This window comes from Pecten maximus, unplaced genomic scaffold, assembly GCF_902652985.1.
Source record: "Pecten maximus unplaced genomic scaffold, xPecMax1.1, whole genome shotgun sequence".
Classification (NCBI taxonomy): Eukaryota; Metazoa; Mollusca; class Bivalvia; order Pectinida; family Pectinidae; genus Pecten; species Pecten maximus.
The window spans coordinates 102,825-122,590 of NW_022979552.1; the positions used below are offsets into that span (position 1 = coordinate 102,825).

Genomic DNA, 19,766 nt, shown 5'->3' on the forward strand with positions numbered 1-19,766 from the left:
TGAATATTACACTGTTGACTAAAGCTTACCGACTGAACATAATACACTGTTTGGTTAAAGCTTACCGACTGAATATTACACTGTTGACTAATGCTTCCCGACTGACCATTACACTGCTGGTTAATGCTTCCCGACTGAATATTACACTGTTGACTAAAGCTTACCGACTGAATATTACACTTTTGGTTAATGCTTCCCGACTGACCATACACTGTTGACTAATGCTTCCCGACTGACCATTACACTGCTGGTTAATGTTTACCGACTGACCATTACACTGCTGGTTAATGTTTACCGACTGACCATTACACTGCTGGTTAATGTTTACCGACTATTACGTTGTTGACTAATGATAAAATAAAGCCTCTCAACTACTTCCTATTGGTGATACTTAACTATCAAACATTTGGTTCGTTGCAGTGATCGAGGACTAATAGAATCTAACCTGTGTCTGTTCCGTGGACGTAGATCTATATCTCGACCCGAGTGTAAGAATTTGGCCAGTCAGCAAAAGGCTTGCCACCCAAACACTTACAAGAGGTTTGAGATATACTTGTTTTCGGAACAGACCCATGTTTGATTATTCTTCTCTTGTAACTACAAGCAAGTGCAAGTTTTTATAAAAGTTTTTCATTGCTCCATCTACTATTTTCTTTGTCGTCTACAAATTTTTTTGCCTCAAAATTTATGATGTCATAATTTTGACATGGTTACTGCAAGATAATCCTGTAAAGTATTTCGGAAAATTGTTGTGGGTAAATAATTGGAACTCGGGTTACCTTTACTATAGGCGAAAATGGTAAATAACAGCAAAAACATTTTCAAGAATTATTTATTTGATGGAATTTGACACATTAAGAGAATGTTCCCAACCTGGTTATTTAGGGTCCCATTGACACAATTTAGTCCAATAATAAACAACAGAAGATTTGATTGGAAATGAAATACAATTTTCCTCTGCACAAGCCTGATGTATTTTGACATAGAGCATGATGTCGTTAAGAGCTTTTTCTGAGGGACTTTTGAGGCCATTGATGTGTCCCCAAGGATAAGGCCATCAAGAAATTTGTGATCAGGAATATCGTGGAGGCCGCTGCTGTACGTGACATCTCTGATGCCAGCGTATATGACGGTAAGAACTAATGTATCTATCAAGATATATATAGCCTACGTCAGGTTTAATGACGGTAAGAACTAATTTATCTATCAAGATATATATAGCCTACGTCAGGTTTAATGACGGTAACAACTAATTTATCTATCAAGATATATATAGCCTACGTCAGGTTTAATGACGGTAACAACTAATTTATCTATCAAGATATATATAGCCTACGTCAGGTTTAATGACGGTAAGAACTAATTTATCTATCAAGATATATATAGCCTACGTCAGGTTTAATGACGGTAAGAACTAATTTATCTATCAAGATATATATAGCCTACGTCAGGTTTAATGACGGTAAGAATGAATTTATCAAGATATATATAGCCTACGTCGGGTTTAATGACGGTAAGAACTAATTTATCTATCAAGATATATATAGCCTACGTCAGGTTTAATGACGGTAAGAATGAATTTATCTATCAAGATATATATAGCCTACGTCAGGTTTAATGACGGTAAGAACTAATTTATCTATCAAGATATATATAGCCTACGTCAGGTTTAATGACGGTAAGAACTAATTTATCTATCAAGATATATATAGCCTACGTCAGGTTTAATGATGGTAAGAACTAATTATCTATCAAGATATATATAGCCTACGTCAGGTTTAATGATGGTAAGAACTAATTTATCTATCAAGATATATATAGCCTACGTCGGGTTTAATGACGGTAAGAACTAATTTATCTATCAAGATATAGCCTACGTCAGGTTTAATGACGGTAAGAACTAATTTATCTATCAAGATATATATAGCCTACGTCAGGTTTAATGACGGTAAGAATTAATTTATCTATCAAGATATATATAGCCTACGTCAGGTTTAATGACGGTAAGAATGAATTTATCTATCAAGATATATATAGCCTACGTCAGGTTTAATGACGGTAAGGACTAATTTATGTATCAAGATATATATAGCCCACGTCAGGTTTAATGACGGTAAGAACTAATTGATCTATCAAGATATATATAGCCTACTTCAGGTTTAATGACGGTAAGAACTAATTTATCTATCAAGATATATATAGCCTACGTCAGGTTTAATGACGGTAAGAATTAATTTATGTATCAAGATATATATAGCCTACGTCAGGTTTAATGATGGTAAGAACTAATTTATCAAGATATATATAGCCTACGTCAGGTTTAATGACGGTAAGAACTAATTTATCAAGATATATATAGCCTACGTCAGGTTTAATGATGGTAAGAACTAATTTATCTATCAAGATATATATAGCCTACGTCAGGTTTAATGACGGTAAGAACTAATTTATCAAGATATATATAGCCTACGTCAGGTTTAATGATGGTAAGAACTAATTTATCTATCAAGATATATATAGCCTACGTCAGGTTTAATGATGGTAAGAACTAATTTATCTATCAAGATATATATAGCCTACGTCAGGTTTAATGACGGTAAGAACTAATTTATCAAGATATATATAGCCTACGTCAGGTTTAATGACGGTAAGAATTAATTTATCTATCAAGATATATATAGCCTACGTCGGGTTTAATGACGGTAAGAACTAATTTATCTATCAAGATATATATAGCCTACGTCAGGTTTAATGACGGTAAGAACTAATTTATCAAGATATATATAGCCTACGTCAGGTTTAATGATGGTAAGAACTAATTTATTTATCAAGATATATATAGCCTACGTCAGGTTTAATGACGGTAAGAACTAATTTATCAAGATACATATAGCCTACGTCAGGTTTAATGACGGTAAGAACTAATTTATCTATCAAGATATATATAGCCTACGTCAGGTTTAATGACGGTAAGAATTAATTTATCTATCAAGATATATATAGCCTACGTCAGGTTTAATGATGGTAAGAACTAATTTATCAAGATATATATAGCCTACGTCAGGTTTAATGACGGTAAGAACTAATTTATCTATCAAGATATATATAGCCTACGTCAGGTTTAATGATGGTAAGAACTAATTTATCAAGATATATATAGCCTACGTCAGGTTTCATGACGGTAAGAACTAATTTATCAAGATATATATAGCCTACGTCAGGTTTAATGATGGTAAGAATTAATTTATCTATCAAGATATATATAGCCTACGTCAGGTTTAATGATGGTAAGAACTAATTTATCAAGATATATATAGCCTACGTCAGGTTTAATGATGGTAAGAATTAATTTATCTATCAAGATATATATAGCCTACGTCAGGTTTAATGATGGTAAGAACTAATTTATCAAGATATATATAGCCTACGTCAGGTTTAATGATGGTAAGAACTAATTTATCAAGATATATATAGCCTACGTCAGGTTTAATGACGGTAAGAACTAATTTATCAAGATATATATAGCCTACGTCGGGTTTAATGATGGTAAGAATTAATTTATCAAGATATATATAGCCTACGTCGGGTTTAATGATGGTAAGAATTAATTTATCAAGATATATATAGCCTACGTCAGGTTTAATGATGGTAAGAACTAATTTATCAAGATATATATAGCCTACGTCGGGTTTAATGATGGTAAGAATTAATTTATCTATCAAGATATATATAGCCTACGTCAGGTTTAATGATGGTAAGAACTAATTTATCAAGATATATATAGCCTACGTCAGGTTTAATGACGGTAAGAACTAATTTATCTATCAAGATATATATAGCCTACGTCAGGTTTAATGACGGTAAGAACTAATTTATCAAGATATATATAGCCTACTTCAGGTTTAATGATGGTAAGAACTAATTTATCAAGATATATATAGCCTACGTCAGCTTTAATGACGGTAAGAACTAATTTATCAAGATATATATAGCCTACGTCAGGTTTAATGACGGTAAGAACTAATTTATCTATCAAGATATATATAGCCTACGTCAGGTTTAATGATGGTAAGAACTAATTTATCAAGATATATATAGCCTACGTCAGGTTTAATGACGGTAAGAACTAATTTGTCAAGATATATATAGCCTACGTCAGGTTTAATGATGGTAAGAACTAATTTATCAAGATATATATAGCCTACGTCAGGTTTAATGACGGTAAGATCTAATTTATCTATCAAGATATATATAGCCTACGTCAGGTTTAATGATGGTAAGAACTAATTTATCAAGATATATATAGCCTACGTCAGGTTTAATGATGGTAAGAACTAATTTATCAAGATATATATAGCCTACGTCAGGTTTAATGACGGTAAGAACTAATTTATCAAGATATATATAGCCTACGTCAGGTTTAATGATGGTAAGAATTAATTTATTTATCAAGATATAGCCTACGTCAGGTTTACAGATTTCTATGTAACCCAGGTATGGTCTCACAGACCTTGTGATTAAGTACACATTTCTAAAAAGTGTCGTCAATTTGCTTTGTGCAGCCTTAATCATAAGGGTAATTGACACTGAGTTGTCTGTCTCCTTGGGAGGGCTGAGGTGATGTTTTTGCCATGTTTTGGTAGGTTTACTAACTCAATGTGGGCATCACAATTCACAAACCCTTGTTTTTTAGGAGCTTCAACTTTAGAATTAGAACTATCTGTCACTAAATTGCCTTCAGTGTCAGAACTCTGCTAGAAAACAGTACATGTCATTTGTTCTAGTCCATTGTTATAGAATACCGCTGGAATTTTTATTTTGCCACAAGAGCCAAGTTATTTCCCTTTTACTATGCTTGATTCGTAGTGTGTAGGCTAGCTATACTTTCTTCTTACCTCAGTGATGTTTTCTGTTGCTTCTCTGGTGAACTTGTTATGCCCATCGGATGCTGTGCTTGGACATCTCGATGAAGAACAGGTTTTTGGTACACGACCATAACCAATGCCTGTTTTTATTTCTAAAAAATAGTCCAGGTGTTTGGGGAATAAAGTTGGGCTGTTGTAAAGTAAAATGGCTGGATCTTGAGTGCAGAGTTTCAGAGTGTATGTCCAAAGAGTTGATAACATGATACATTGGCCAGTCTCAAAGTCCAGAGTCGTGACACCTTCAAAGACATCGTACATATAATGATATTATTGGCATTCCAAGATTTCTGTCACAAAATAACAATGAGGTTATTACTTACAAAAAATTCCATCACAACCTATTGTGAGTATTGTAAAATAACAGAGTTTCGGGGAATCAAATTGAGGTTAATGTACATGTGCTGTCATGTCACTTGTCTGGAAATTTCTAAAAGTGTAGGTTTTCAACTGGATACAAGTTGTAGTTGCTAATGTATCAAAAAGGAGTCAATGGATATTGTCTGAGCTGTTTGTCAAATGGAAATGAAATTTTTAAAAGTTCAATATCATGAAAAGTTGTATTTGTTCAGAGTGCAGTTGTATATAATCAATAATCAGGGATTTGTCTTGTTGGGATACATCAATGGAAAATTCCAAAATGTATCAAATTTTCTAACAGAAGTCTTAAAGTAGCAGGGATAACTCTGGCTCTTAAAACCTATGGGAGATTTTATGAGATTAGCAAAATTCCTATGAGATTTGTCTGTATAAAGAGGTACAATTTTGAATTTTTAATGAGATGTTTTTGAAAAACGGGTAAAAATCCCCAAATCTCTGCCCAAAGTGATCCCAGAGTAGTTTCTGCTAATCACCCTCAAGTGTTTACATTATTGTAACAATACAAAAAAGGCTGTACAAATATATATATGTGTGTGTTAGTGGAATTGATAAATCCGCATACAATCCAGAGTCATGTACTTGTAATTTTTTTATGGGATTCGCAGAATTTCTGGAAGTACCTATATGTTTATCATTGCAAACTGGTTTTAGCAAATAACATTTGGAAAGGACTTGTGAAAATAAATTGTAGATTGATGACAGATCATTTGTATCTTTGTTACAGTGTATGCCCTTCCTAAGCTGTATGCTAAGCTACTGTACTGTGTGTCCTGTGCCATCCACTCCAAGGTGGTAAGGAACCGATCCCGTGAGGCACGCAAAGACAGGACACCCCCGCTCCGCTTCAGGCCCATGAGGGTAGGTAATCCGGAGCTAGGTTAAAAACTGTTCCTCATGTTCAATTAATTTATGTTATAGAAATTTCCATAGCTAGCCATAGAATAACAGTTAAATCCTATTGAATGTAAACGTGTGATTTACTCTCCTGGTATGATCTTGCTAAGTAAAATACTGCCAAAATCATTTTTGTCATTTGAGTAAATGAAATATGATAGTAATTGCCAGTTATGAGAAATGAAAAAAAATCTAACAAAGCCATGATATTGCCACCCCACCAGGAATTAGAATAACCCAAAGTCTAGGATCCAGTGGTCCGTCTGTTCTATAACCCTTGTGTGCCATTTAAACAATGTACTTTGATATTAGCAAAATGTATTCCCAACCACTTAACTTTGACCAAACTGACAACAGAAAGATCTATCATGGATGACAATATGCACGGGTGTGAGAAAAAATTCAAATAAACCTCAGAAGTCCACTTGCTCGAATGCAATTTCAACTCGCCCCATAACTATACTGTGTGCTTTTCAATGAAATATTTATAAAGTGCATATGAAAAATTATTGAATATTTCATCATTTAATCTTAAGTAATTGAAGGCCTCGGATTGCCACCAGCAACCTAATTTTCCCACCTTAAAATATGGATTTACAAACAAAAAACAAGATACCTCAATGACTTAAAAGTGTTCATTTTGACGTATTTAACCATATTTCTAAGTTTTATCAGTATAAACCCATCACACAGAATTCAGGAAATTGAACATGAAAATCATGTTAGAGATCTATAGCAATATCTCCCTTGACCAAACTCAAATGTAGAGAATGGCCAGAAATTTTCCAATTTGTGTGGAATATCCATCTAACATTGAAGGGACGAGGGCCAGTCGATTAATATTAGTGAAGTTCTCGTGTAAAACACTACTTATTTGTATTGAATTAACTGTCCTAGAAGAAATCTCACAAAAAATTAACATCATTTGGTAGGTGTTAGAGATGGGACGATAATCAGAGATATATTTTATTAGAGATGGGATGTATATCAGTGATATATTTAATTAATTAAAGAGGCTTACCCGCAGACGGACCGGTAAACGGCACATCTCCGATCACTAAATAAACTTCAGTACACGTTTCTATGTGACAAAATTAGAGGCTTTCCGACTTTATTTCTTGAAAAAATTACAGAATATGTATTTAAAAGACGTTTTAAAACTCAACCTGAAAGGGAAATGTATGGAATATAACGGCAAATCTTCTTTGTAAATCGCCGCTGCCTTTGAAGTTATCACTGTGCGGCACTGTGCACGTGCTTGTTTCTTTGATGTGTCAATCAAATTAGACTCCACTTTATAGCGGGGACTTATTGCGGGTTGCGATTAAATAAATAATATTTAAAAAATGAGGTTTTAATATCACTTTTCAGCGTTTTATAAGGAAAATGAAATGAAAAACTCAACAATTCCAACAATCTGTCATGTGTAAAAATCCTTTTCTATTAGCCAATTTTTCTGATCTCTCTGCAGGCAAGCCTCTTTAACAGAATGTTGAATCAAAATGAAAATCAGAAACACATTTCTTAATTAGACATATGGGTAAAAGTTGATAATTTGGAATGTTACAGAGATTTTTTTCCCGTCGAAGATTGAGCACACTGCTTAATGATTATTTAATGATTATTTAATTGACTATTTAATTGACTATGTTTTGAACTACAGCAGGATATTTAGCACATTGTTTATGCTCCACTGAGATTTAATATATCTTATATCACATGGTTTTATGTTCGGAATTAAATGGAAAACGAATATGTGATGGTTGAATGGTAAAATATTTTGAAAATTTATTGAAATTTCACTACATGTATTTGTAATGATGGAGTAAATGTGTACCCTGTCGTGAGTCTTTTCCACTCAAACCTGCTTTTAGTGGACATCTGTTATAAATGTAAGGTTTACCCAATTAATTTTACTATATGATAAGATAGCATCTTTAGTGGACATCTGTTATAAATGTAAGGTTTACCCAATTAATTTTACTATATGATAAGATGGCATCTTTAGTGGACATCTGTTATAAATGTAAGTTTTACCCAATTAATTTTACTATATGATAAGATGTCATCTTTAGTGGACACCTGTTATAACTGTAAGGTTTACCCAATTAATTTTACTATATGATAAGATGGCATCTTTAGTGGACACCTGTTATAAATGTAAGGTTTACCCAATTCATTTTACTATATGATAAGATGGCATCTTTAGTGGACACCTGTTATAAATGTAAGGTTTACCCAATTCATTTTACTATATGATAAGATGGCATCTTTAGTGGACACCTGTTATAAATGTAAGGTTTACCCAATTAATTTTACTATATAATAAGATGTCATCTTTAGTGGACACCTGTTATAAATGTAAAAGGTTTACCTAATTATAATTACTATATGATAAGATGGCATCACACTATCATGGTTTTGGAACAGAGGTGGCAGTAAGAGTTATCTCCCTTTTATATAGAGACTAATGTCAACACTGTCAATGATAATGATAACAAGGACTACAATTTCAACTTACTTTCCTGCTCTCTACCTTTATAATTTCCCAAGTCTTTATTGTTATGGCATGTTCACTTGTCAAAAAAAAACCGGGGTTGATATATTATCCAACTCGTGTAAAACATGTCACTGTAAAAAGACAGTATTACCGAGTTTTATAGCAGTCCTTGGCAGCTGTAAAAAAAACAAAAAATCCATACACTGGAGAGAAATGCTGAGTTTTTAGCTATTCAAGTTTAGGAATTGCACTGGAAAACTATTTATTACAAAAAATAAAGTAATCATATTGTCTTGATTTTCATCCCTGTAGAAAATATTGCCACAGTCTATTCAATGAAAGCAGACTTAAGCAGGATTGAAAAGCTCCTAATAAATGTGTCTTGGGTACTAGTCTTGGGATGGTCTTTATCAAATTAGATTTTTACTTGTCAGAATGTAATCATATCTGTTGGATAGAAAATAAAAATCACGACATTACACAAAATATACCAAGCCAAACTTAAATGGTAAATATTTGAAGTGTTATATTTTATAGTGTTAAGATTATTTGCTAAAAGCGAGTATCACCATGATTAAGTGTAACAGATTTATCTTTATATTATGTACCTTATGTAATATTTATATGATGTACATGTTAATGTTGATTATCCTTTGTATTTTGAACAATATATTGTTTTATGTTTGTACAAAACTGATTCGCTGTGAAGCCAAAGATAATAAAGTGAACTGAATTTTTATTTGATAGGACGGAAATGCTCCCAGGCCAGGTGGTGCTGCCGGAGGTGGCGGCGGAGGCAGTGGCGGCGGCGGCGGTGGCGGCGGCGGTGCCCCTGCTGGACCTCGTTAAGCACTGTACAACTTACAAATAAACACTAGAGAGTGTAATATTGTCTCTAGTTGTTTTTAGGTCACCTGGGACGAAGTCTCAGTTGACCTATTGCGATCGTCTTTTCACCGACGTTGTCTATCGTGCATCGTAAACTTTTTGTATTTTCAACTTCTTCCTGATAACCAATGGCACAGAGACCCAATATTAATATTAGGTCTGACTTCTCCGAAACGGAGAAATGAATATTGCTTATATTTGCTTGGTAGCATCACTGTTGGGTGCAGATTCAAAATTGTACAAATGATGGGGCTGACTCCCCGAGGCCCGGGGGGCAATGCCAAAAGCGGTCCATTTGGCAATATTGATATTTAAAATGACTTTTTCTCTTGTACTAAGCAATGCATGACATTGATATTTCCGTGGTAACATCCCTATGTGGCTGGGATTCAAATTTATACAAATGATAGGGCTGACCCTTCAAGGGGCCTGAGTGGTTGGGCAAAAGGGAGCAATTTGGCTGTATTGTTAAAAACGACCTCATGTATTTTAGAAACTGTTCAGATCCCCATCCCATGACCATGTATAGCATTGTTGGCCATCAAGTGATAAACACAACCACATTGTTAAAAAGGTGTCCAGGGGTCTCTCCCCACCCCTAGGGACTCTGTTTCTTTGTTATATGTTTAAAACTGTTGAGATCCCCATCCCATAACCATATATAGCATCGTTGGCCATCAAGTGATAAACACAACCACATTGTTGAAAATTGTCACTGGGATCTTTCCCCACCTCTAGGGACTTAGTTCTTTTGTAATATCTTTGAAACCATTGAGATCCCCACCCTATTTATAACCATATATAGCATTGTTTGGCATGAAGAGATAAACACAATCATGTTGTAAAAATAGGCCCTGGGGTCATTCCTTACCCCTAGGGACTTTAATTCTTTGTTATATCTTTGAAACCGTTGAGATCCATACCTCATAAACATAATAGCATTGTTAGACATCAACAAATAAAGCTGTTGAACATGAACATTACTTTGTAGTGTCTTGCCAAACAGTCTAATAACATGTTTGTTTCACAATCAGACAGTAATCAAGGTGTTCATGTGATTAGAGTATTGAGAAATTAAACAATTTGTGGGGAAGTAAACGCATTGAAAATCCCGATGATTGAGTCACCAAACAAGCACGTACACTTGCTAATGGTTGCAGGGATTAAATGTTTGAGTGCCAAGGTAAGTTTGCAAAGGGTACAGCTGTAATAACTCTGGAACTTGGTATCGGGGCTACTGACCTGTCCGCAGTGCAACATATATATTATTAGATCAGTCTAGAATTATTATATTTATACCCCCGCAACCAAGTTAGGGGGGGTATACTGGAATCAGGTTGTCTGTCCGTCCATCCGTCTGTCTGTAGACGCATTTTGTCCGGACAACTCCTCCTAAACCGATGGGCCAATTCCGATGAAACTTCACACAAATATGTGTAGATGTGCATGCCTCTTTATTTTTCTCAATATTATGGTTGCTATGGCAACTGGTCACTATAAACATAAAAACTTTGACATGGCAGCGATGGTGGCCATTTTGTAACATGATTGCGCAATCATGGTTTTCCTGAACAACACCTATTTCAAACTTCTCCTCAAATTCCACCAGTGGGATTCAGCTCTATCTTACCAGGAATGATCCTGAGATGGTCCTTACCAAGTGTTGTTATTTATCGGGTCGGTCAGAAATCCAAGATGGCCACCATGGCCAACAGTCAGTGCCACTGTATACTTGCTACAAAGAATACATACTACAATAATATAAGGGTTTTAATTTAGAGTCAGATGACTGTTAAGGCCCCTGGGCCTCTTGTTTTTTTTAAATTTTAATTAAATATCCCCCGCAAACGCATTTCGCGGGGGATATTAAATTGGGCTCCGTCCGTCCATCCAGGATTCTTTTCCGGGCTATAACTCCATTACCGTTCTACGCAGCTCCTTGAAACTTTCTGTATATATCAGAGTAGTGCCCTAGTTGTGCCTTTTGCTATTGCAGACCTTCCCTTTCGGTATTTTTTCTGTCACCATGGAAACTTTGTCAAAAATACCAAATTACTGTTTCCTTTTGTTTCCGGGCTATAACGCCATAACCATTCAATGCAGCTCCTTGAAACTTTCTGTATATATCAGACTAGTGCCTTAGTTGTGCCTTTAGCTATTGCGGACCTTCCATTTTCGGTATTTTTTCTGTCACCATGGAAACTTAGTCAAAAATACCAAATTACTGTTTCCTTTTGTTTCAGGGCTATAACTCCATAACCGTTCAACGCAGGTCTCTGAAACTTTCTGTATATATTAGACTAATGCGCTAGTTGTGTCTTTGGCTAATGCGGACCTTCCAATTTCGGTATTTTTTCTGTCACCATGGAGACTTAATCAAAAATACAAAATTACTTTTTCCTTAATAACTCTTAATTACTTTGAGCTTGATATATACATGTATTTGGGTTTTCATACCAACAGCGGGGCGCGGGGATAAAGCCAAGCTTTGCGGCTCCTTGTTCAAAATTATGGTTGCTATAGCAACTGGTCACTATATTACTGGATTATCTTAGTTAGCCTCTAATTAACAGTTCCAATTCACCATTGACTCATGCAGATTGCGGGGATATTAGTCAGCCATCCTGGCAACAGTTCTAGTTTGGCATGGGTTATCAAAATTCCTTATTTGGTCAAATTTTCAGCGGCATTTGTTGACTACCTCCTCAAGTTTAGCCTTAGAACTGTCCGAGAGTCAACAGATACTGAACTGTAATTAAATTTAAATTGCCATCTTCTATATTGTATATATCGATTGTTTAGAGGAACAAGGACGTATCTCCAACATGGCCTGATAAGCTGTAAAGGGCCGTATCTCAAATTTATCAATGTTTAGATTTTGATAAATTACAATTCTGACAGAATTTTTCTTATAGAATGTGTTCTTTATATCAATGGAAATTGTCTAATTATTTTAAATCACCTGTATTTCAACAGAATTGTAGATGTAGTATAAGAAGTAAAGTTTACCTTCCTGTTTTGGAAAGCTAAATTGCCCCCGACCCTGTGTTACAAGACTACAATTGGTTTCATTAAACTACAAAAGACCTCATTGGTGGCGATGGCGGGGTAGAGTTGTAATTGTTGTTACAAGTTGGCCCGAACAACAATTCTAGTTTTATTCCCTTATGATATGAAAATATGTATATAACTAATTGAATCGTTCAAGTATCTAATAGAATTCGAATATTGACCTTTAAATCTTTTTGTTGAAACTGCACACATCAATCTGCATGTTGTCTCATATGAGTGGCTGCTTCAGGATAAAATACCAAAAATGTTTAAGTACTGGTTCTTATCACTTAAAAAGCCATTCAATAACCTATACAAAAGGTCATTTTACTTCAGATTATATGAGACAAGGTATATTGAGAAATGGTTAATTAAGAAATGATATAAATTCTTATGTTAAGTAAAGTTTAAGTAGAGAATATAAAGGTTGTACAAATGCAGTATTTTCACTTGTTACATCAGATTACAGGTGACAGTTAAAGGCTCAATAGTCCTGTTATCTTTTCCAGCATCAACATTATCCTCTGTCCTGAAACCAACTATAAGGATGTCTGCCAAGTATACTTACACCAAAGAAACGACTAACTATGCCCGGATATGTAGACTGGTCATTGATGTCTTCCCTGACGTCTTCAGAGAATTACTCGTCACTCGACTGCCATCTGGACTCCCTTATGTACTTTCCAGTCAAAAGGGTCAGATTATCTCCCAGTTGAATAAACAACAGAAGAAAATGCTTTACCCCTCGGGTGGAGTGTTCCAAGGTTCTGAGAAGGATATGGATGTTTCTTTACTTTATATCCTTCTAAGGAATCTAGGGAACATCACTCCTCATGGAAAGGGTTGGGGTAATGTTCCAGATGCTGCAGACCGTTGTCTGTCAGCAAATATTGATCGTCTACGGATACACAGAAATGAGATAGTGCATGCCAACATTGCATATCTTTCTAATAGTGACTTTAGGACGAGGTGGGCCGACATCCGTCAAAGTGTTGAGGACATACAGAACAGTGACCTGAAGACAGGGATGTTTGTACAAGCCGTGGATAGTATACTGACCATGACCATGGACCCAGATGTAGAGAGGAAGTACATAACTCTTGTAAAGAAGATAGAAGGTAAACTGCATAAAGAATATGATTACATCACTGAAAAATTGATATTTCACATGGCACAAAGTGTCAGTGAGCTTATGGTATAGTACATGAGTGGGTGTCCGTTTTCAATCTTTCCGTCAAATTTGAACTGCTAAAAACTATTAAGTCAAGTATGTTAAAAATTTCCAAGACTCTTTTTGTAAAGTTCCAGAAGGCCCAGAGGGCTGATATTTTGCCAGCAAGTACCTAGGCCAGAGTGGTATAAAGTTTCTTCATATAAATGACCTTGACCTATATATAAGGTCCCACAGACTGAATAGTTAAAACTCCTTTATGAATCTTCCTCTCAAGTTCTAAAAGACCCAGGCCAGTCATCCTTTGCCAGTAGGTTCCTGCTATGGAGTGATATTAAATTTCCTCATACCAAAGACATTGGCCTATTTTCAAGGTCATTTGAATCAAATATGTTAATGACTTCCAGAATCTTCTTCTAGAGATCCAGAAATCTGAAAGACTTGATATTTTGGCAGCAGGTACCCAGGGCAGAGTGGTATAAATACCTTGTACTTTCATTAGATACAATGTACTGTGATCAAATACAATGTATTTTGATTTAGATACACTGTATATTGATTACATACATTGAACTTTGATGATATACATTGTACTTTGATCAGATAAACTGTACTTTGATCAGATAAACTGTGTATTTATCAGATATAGTGTACTTTGATCAGATACATTGTTCTTTTATTAGATACATTGTACTTTGATCAGATACTCTGTACTTTTATTAGATATACTTCAGGACTACACTGTACTTGAGTCTGTACAATGAGATATACTTCTTTTCTATTCAGGGGAAATCAGTGACATGAAAGAGAGACAAGACAAGATGGCAACAAGTTTGGATGATCTCAAAGGTACATCTATAACACAGATTATATTTTGATGACTTATGTATATTATATAGAGGTACTTAATACATGGTATCTGAGACTGGTGATCTGACCCAGATTGTATACCAAACCTAATGTACATGACTAATGTATCTAGAGGTACTTAATACATGGTATCTGAGACTGGTGATCTGACCCAGATTGTATACCAAACCTAATGTATCTAGAGGTACTTAATACATGGTATCTGAGACTGGTGATCTGACCCAGATTGTATACCCAACCTAATGTACATGACTAATGTATCTAGAGGTACGTAATACATGGTATCTGAGACTGGTGATCTGACCCAGATTGTATACCAAACCTAATGTATCTAGAGGTACTTAATACATGGTATCTGAGACTGGTGATCTGACCCAGATTGTATACCAAACCTAATGTACAAGACTAATGTATCTAGATGTACTTAATACATGGTATCTGAGACTGGTGATCTGACCCAGATTGTATACCAAACCTAATGTAGCTAGAGATACTTAATACATGGTATCTGAGACTGGTGATCTGACCCAGATTGTATACCAAACCTAATGTATCTAGAGGTACTTAATATACATGGTATCTGAGACTGGTGATCTGACCCAGATTGTATACCAAACCTAATGTACATGACTAATGTATCTAGAGGTACGTAATACATGGTATCTGAGACTGGTGATCTGACCCAGATTTTATTATGTATTGACCCCCATTAAGCTTTACTGATATCCAATGCTGTGGTTAAGACAATGGTAAGTTTTGAAATAAGCAAGAAAATAGACATCCATCTTGGATTTTATCCGTTAAAGTTTCAATTATCACCATTTTTGACAGAGTTCTTGATGGATCTCTCTTTTTTTATTTGTAGGTGAATATTGTTTTCAAATGATGTAAGAGGAAAAGAGAAAAGATGAGAAAAGTGGAATGAAGACCAGTCTGGCATCAATTCAATAAGAACCCTTTAATGATTTTTAATCATATGTACACATAGCAAAAATGTTCATATACATGTTGTACCTAGTCGCTTAAAATTGTCTTCTACTATTTTGATCAAGAAATACTGTTTACAGGAGAGGACAAATAAGGTACATGTACGTAATAGAAATATTAATAAAACTGTTTTTATTTAACATTTTGACAGGAACTGTTGATAATGTGAGTCATCATGTTGGTGCTGTGAGTGATGAAGTTGGTGATGTTAGGAAAGACGTTAATGCTGTGAGTGATGAAGTTGGAGCTGTTAGGAAAGACGTGACTGCTGTGAGTGATGACGTTGGAGCTGTTAGGAAAGACGTTACTGCTGTGAGTGATGACGTTGGAGCTGTTAGGAAAGACGTTACTGCTGTGAGTGATGAAGTTGGTGATGTTAGGAAAGACATTACTGCTGTGAGTGATGAAGTTGGAGCTGTTGGGAAAGACGTTACTGCTGTGAAGGAAGATGTCAGTACCCTGAAACATTTTTCATCGACAATTAAAGGTATAACAGACAGTCTTAAGTGTGTTGGTAAATATGAGATGGGAAGAACTTCAGAAATCTTCTTTTAAAATTTTCCATGATGTTTGGTCAGTAGGTACTTAATGCTTAATGATCAAAAGGCAAAGAAGAAGGATTGAATCAGTAGAAAAACCAGTCTTACATGTAAGACCAAATAAAGATCACTCAATGAATGTTCTAAGATGAAATGATTGACATGTGTGACAACAGACATAGATAACCTAAGAGGTATGATATGTAGGATGTTTTAAGATGAAATAATTGTACACACATGACAACAGACATAGATAACCTAAGAGGTAGGATATGTAGGATGTTCTAACATAAAATTATTGTACACGAGTGACAACAGACATAGATAACCTAAGAGGTAGGATATGTAGGATGTTCTAACATAAAATGATTGTACAGGTGACAACAGCCATAGATAACCTAAGAGGTAGGATATGTAGGATGTTCTAACATAAAATGATTGTACACGTGTGACAACAGACATAGATAACCTAAGAGGTAGGATATGTAGGATGTTCTAACATAAAATGATTGTACACGAGTGACAACAGACATAGATAACCTAAGAGGTAGGATATGTAGGATGTTCTAACATAAAATGATTGTACACGTGTGACAACAGACAGATAACCTAAGAGGTATGATATGTAGGATGTTCTAACATAAAATGATTGTACACAGGTGACAACAGACATAGATAACCTAAGAGGTATGATATGTAGGATGTTCTAACATAAAATGATTGTACAGGTGTGACAACAGACATAGATAACCTAAGAGGTTTGATATGTAGGATGTTCTAACATAAAATGATTGTACAGGTGTGACAACAGACATAGATAACCTAAGAGGTATGGTATGTAGGATGTTCTAACATAAAATGATTGTACAGGTGTGACAACAGACATAGATAACCGTATATTTATATACAGTACCTAATCGGCTAGTGTCTACATCTTGGTGGTAAATTGAAAAACAACAAATTACAAATCACAGTTTATTGTTAATATTGATATTGACAGGTGTGTATAGATCTTTGTTATCACTATACATTTGACAGGTGTGTATGGATCTATGTTATCACTACACCTTTGACAGGTGTGTATGGATCTTTGTTATCACTATACCTTTGACAGGTGTGTATGGATCTTTGTTATCACCATACCTTTGACAGGTGTGTATGGATCTTTGTTATCACTATACCTTTGACAGGTGTGTATGGATCTTTGTTGTCATTACACATTTGACAGGTGTGTATAGATCTTTGTTATCACTACACCTTTGACAGGTGTGTATATATCTTTGTTATCACTATACCTTCGACAGGTGTGTAGGATCTTTGTTATCATTATACCTTTGACAGGTGTGTATGGATCTTTGTTATCACTATACCTTTGACAGGTGTGTATGGATCTTTGTTATCACTATACCTTTGACAGGTGTGTATGGATCTTTGTTATCACTATACCTTTGACAGATGTGTATGGATCTTTGTTATCACTATACCTTTGACAGATGTGTATGGATCTTTATCACTACACCTTTGACAGGTGTGTATGGATCTTTGTTATCACTATATTTTTGACAGGTGTGTATGGATCTTTGTTATCACTATATTTTTGACAGGTGTGTATGGATCTTTGTTAATACTATAACTTTGAGAGGTGTGTATGGATCTTTGATAATACTATAACTTTGAGAGGTGTGTATGGATCTTTGTTATCACTAGACAGATGTGTATGGATCTTTGTTATCACTATACCTTTGACAGGTGTGTATGGATCTTTGTTGTCATTACACATTTGACAGGTGTGTATAGATCTTTGTTATCACTATACCTTTGACAGGTGTGTATGGATCTTTGTTATCACTATATTTTTGACAAGTGTGTATGGATCTTTGTTATCACAATACCTTTGACAGGTGTGTATGGATCTTTGTTATCACTATATTTTTGACAGGTGTGTATGGATCTTTGTTATCACAATACCTTTGACAGGTGTGTATGGATCTTTGTTATCACTATACCTTTGACAGGTGTGTATGGATCTTTGTTAATACTATACCTTTGACAGGTGTGTATGGATCTTTGTTATCACAATACCTTTGACAGGTGTGTATGGATCTTTGTTAATACTATACCTTTGACAGGTGTGTATGGATCTTTGTTATCACAATACCTTTGACAGGTGTGTATGGATCTTTGTTAATACTATACCTTTGACAGGTGTGTATATATCTTTGTTATCACTATACCTTTGACAGGTGTGTATGGATCTTTGTTATCACTATACCTTTGACAGGTGTGTATGGATCTTTGTTATCACTACACCTTTGACAGGTGTGTATGGATCTTTGTTATCACTATGCCTTTGACAGGTGTGTATGGATCTTTGTTATCACTATATTTTTGACAGGTGTGCATATATCTTTATCACTTTTTCTTTCATGCATGTTCTTGAGTCTACAAGATATTGTTTGTCTTTTTAGGGGAAATCTGTGACATAAAACAGAGACAAGACGAGATGACAACTGACATGGACAACCTAAAAGGTATGTAACATGTCCCACTGACTATAATATACTCAGCCGCCTGTCAAAGTTTGACTTGGAATGAATTTCATACAGATTTACTATTTGTATGGAGATACATGTGCCATATAGAGTAATCACTTGCTGTCTGTCTGTCCACATTTATTTGTCATTGACTGATAACTGTTATTCATTGTCTCATTCACATGAAAATTTGGTCCAGATGTCCAACTCGCAAAAATGCACACATTCAGGCTCAAGGTTAATGTTCAAGGTTAATGGGTCAAGGTCAATTCGTGCGTTTTTTCATTGATAAACATTTTGTTGTGACACTATGAAGCAATATTGATAAGAATTCAACTCGAAGTCAGCTGACCAAAGGTCAAGGTCAAAGATCTAGGTCAGATTATGAAGCTAACATTACAAAGCACAGTTGGTTGTACCAGAACAAGGAGTTAACTGACAAAAGGTAAAAGTCACAGGGTTGTACGATGTCAAACATCCATCCAGCCTGTAGCAATTGTCATTGCTGTTCTCAGAAAAATCTTCATGGATTTTTCTCAAATTTCGCTCTTAGGTTCCCCTTGGTCCCTAGTTACACAAATGCATGTTCTATTTTGAGACTGATCTGAAAACAAGATAGCTGATAGAAAGCTATAGGTAGCCATTTTCAATTTTGACAGTTGAAGTCTGTTATCTCTATAGCTATTTCTCACAAAATTCTTTATTGATCTTTCTTAAATTTCACTTTCTATTTCCCTTTGGTCCCTAGTTGTGCATGTTCCATTTAAGGACAGATATGAAAATAAGGTGGATGACAGGTCGACATCTTTAACTTTGACAATTTGAATTGTTTTCGCTATTGCTCAGAAAGGTTCTCTGAAATTTCTCCTCATTGTACCACCAAAATCTTGCTGGATGGAAGATGGTGCTTTATTGAGGTTTTACTGTTATAGATATATGAAATTGATTTTATTTAACATTTTGACAGGCACTGTTGATGCTGTGAGTGCAAAAATGCAGGTATAACAAACAATTATGTTGGTGTGTTGG

The 19,766-nt window shown here is 35.1% G+C and overlaps 2 protein-coding genes across 2 annotated transcripts; both read left to right on the plus strand.

The window, feature by feature from the left end:
• Window positions 1–1,035: 1,035 nt before the first annotated feature.
• On the plus strand, window positions 1,036–9,584 carry LOC117318900 (40S ribosomal protein S26-like; the record flags this gene model as incomplete). Its single annotated transcript, XM_033873831.1, has 3 exons — window positions 1,036–1,132; window positions 6,028–6,161; window positions 9,445–9,584. Coding segments are annotated over 3 exons (333 nt in total), but the record flags the coding sequence as incomplete, so codon positions are not given.
• A 3,545-nt stretch (window positions 9,585–13,129) lies between these two features.
• On the plus strand, window positions 13,130–19,742 carry LOC117318901. The gene is made up of 6 exons (XM_033873832.1): window positions 13,130–13,754; window positions 14,594–14,656; window positions 15,816–15,866; window positions 15,909–16,151; window positions 18,672–18,734; window positions 19,705–19,742. The coding sequence occupies exons 1-6, from the start codon at window positions 13,184–13,186 to the stop codon at window positions 19,740–19,742; spliced, it is 1,029 nt and encodes a 342-aa protein (XP_033729723.1). The 5' UTR covers window positions 13,130–13,183.
• Window positions 19,743–19,766: the final 24 nt, after the last annotated feature.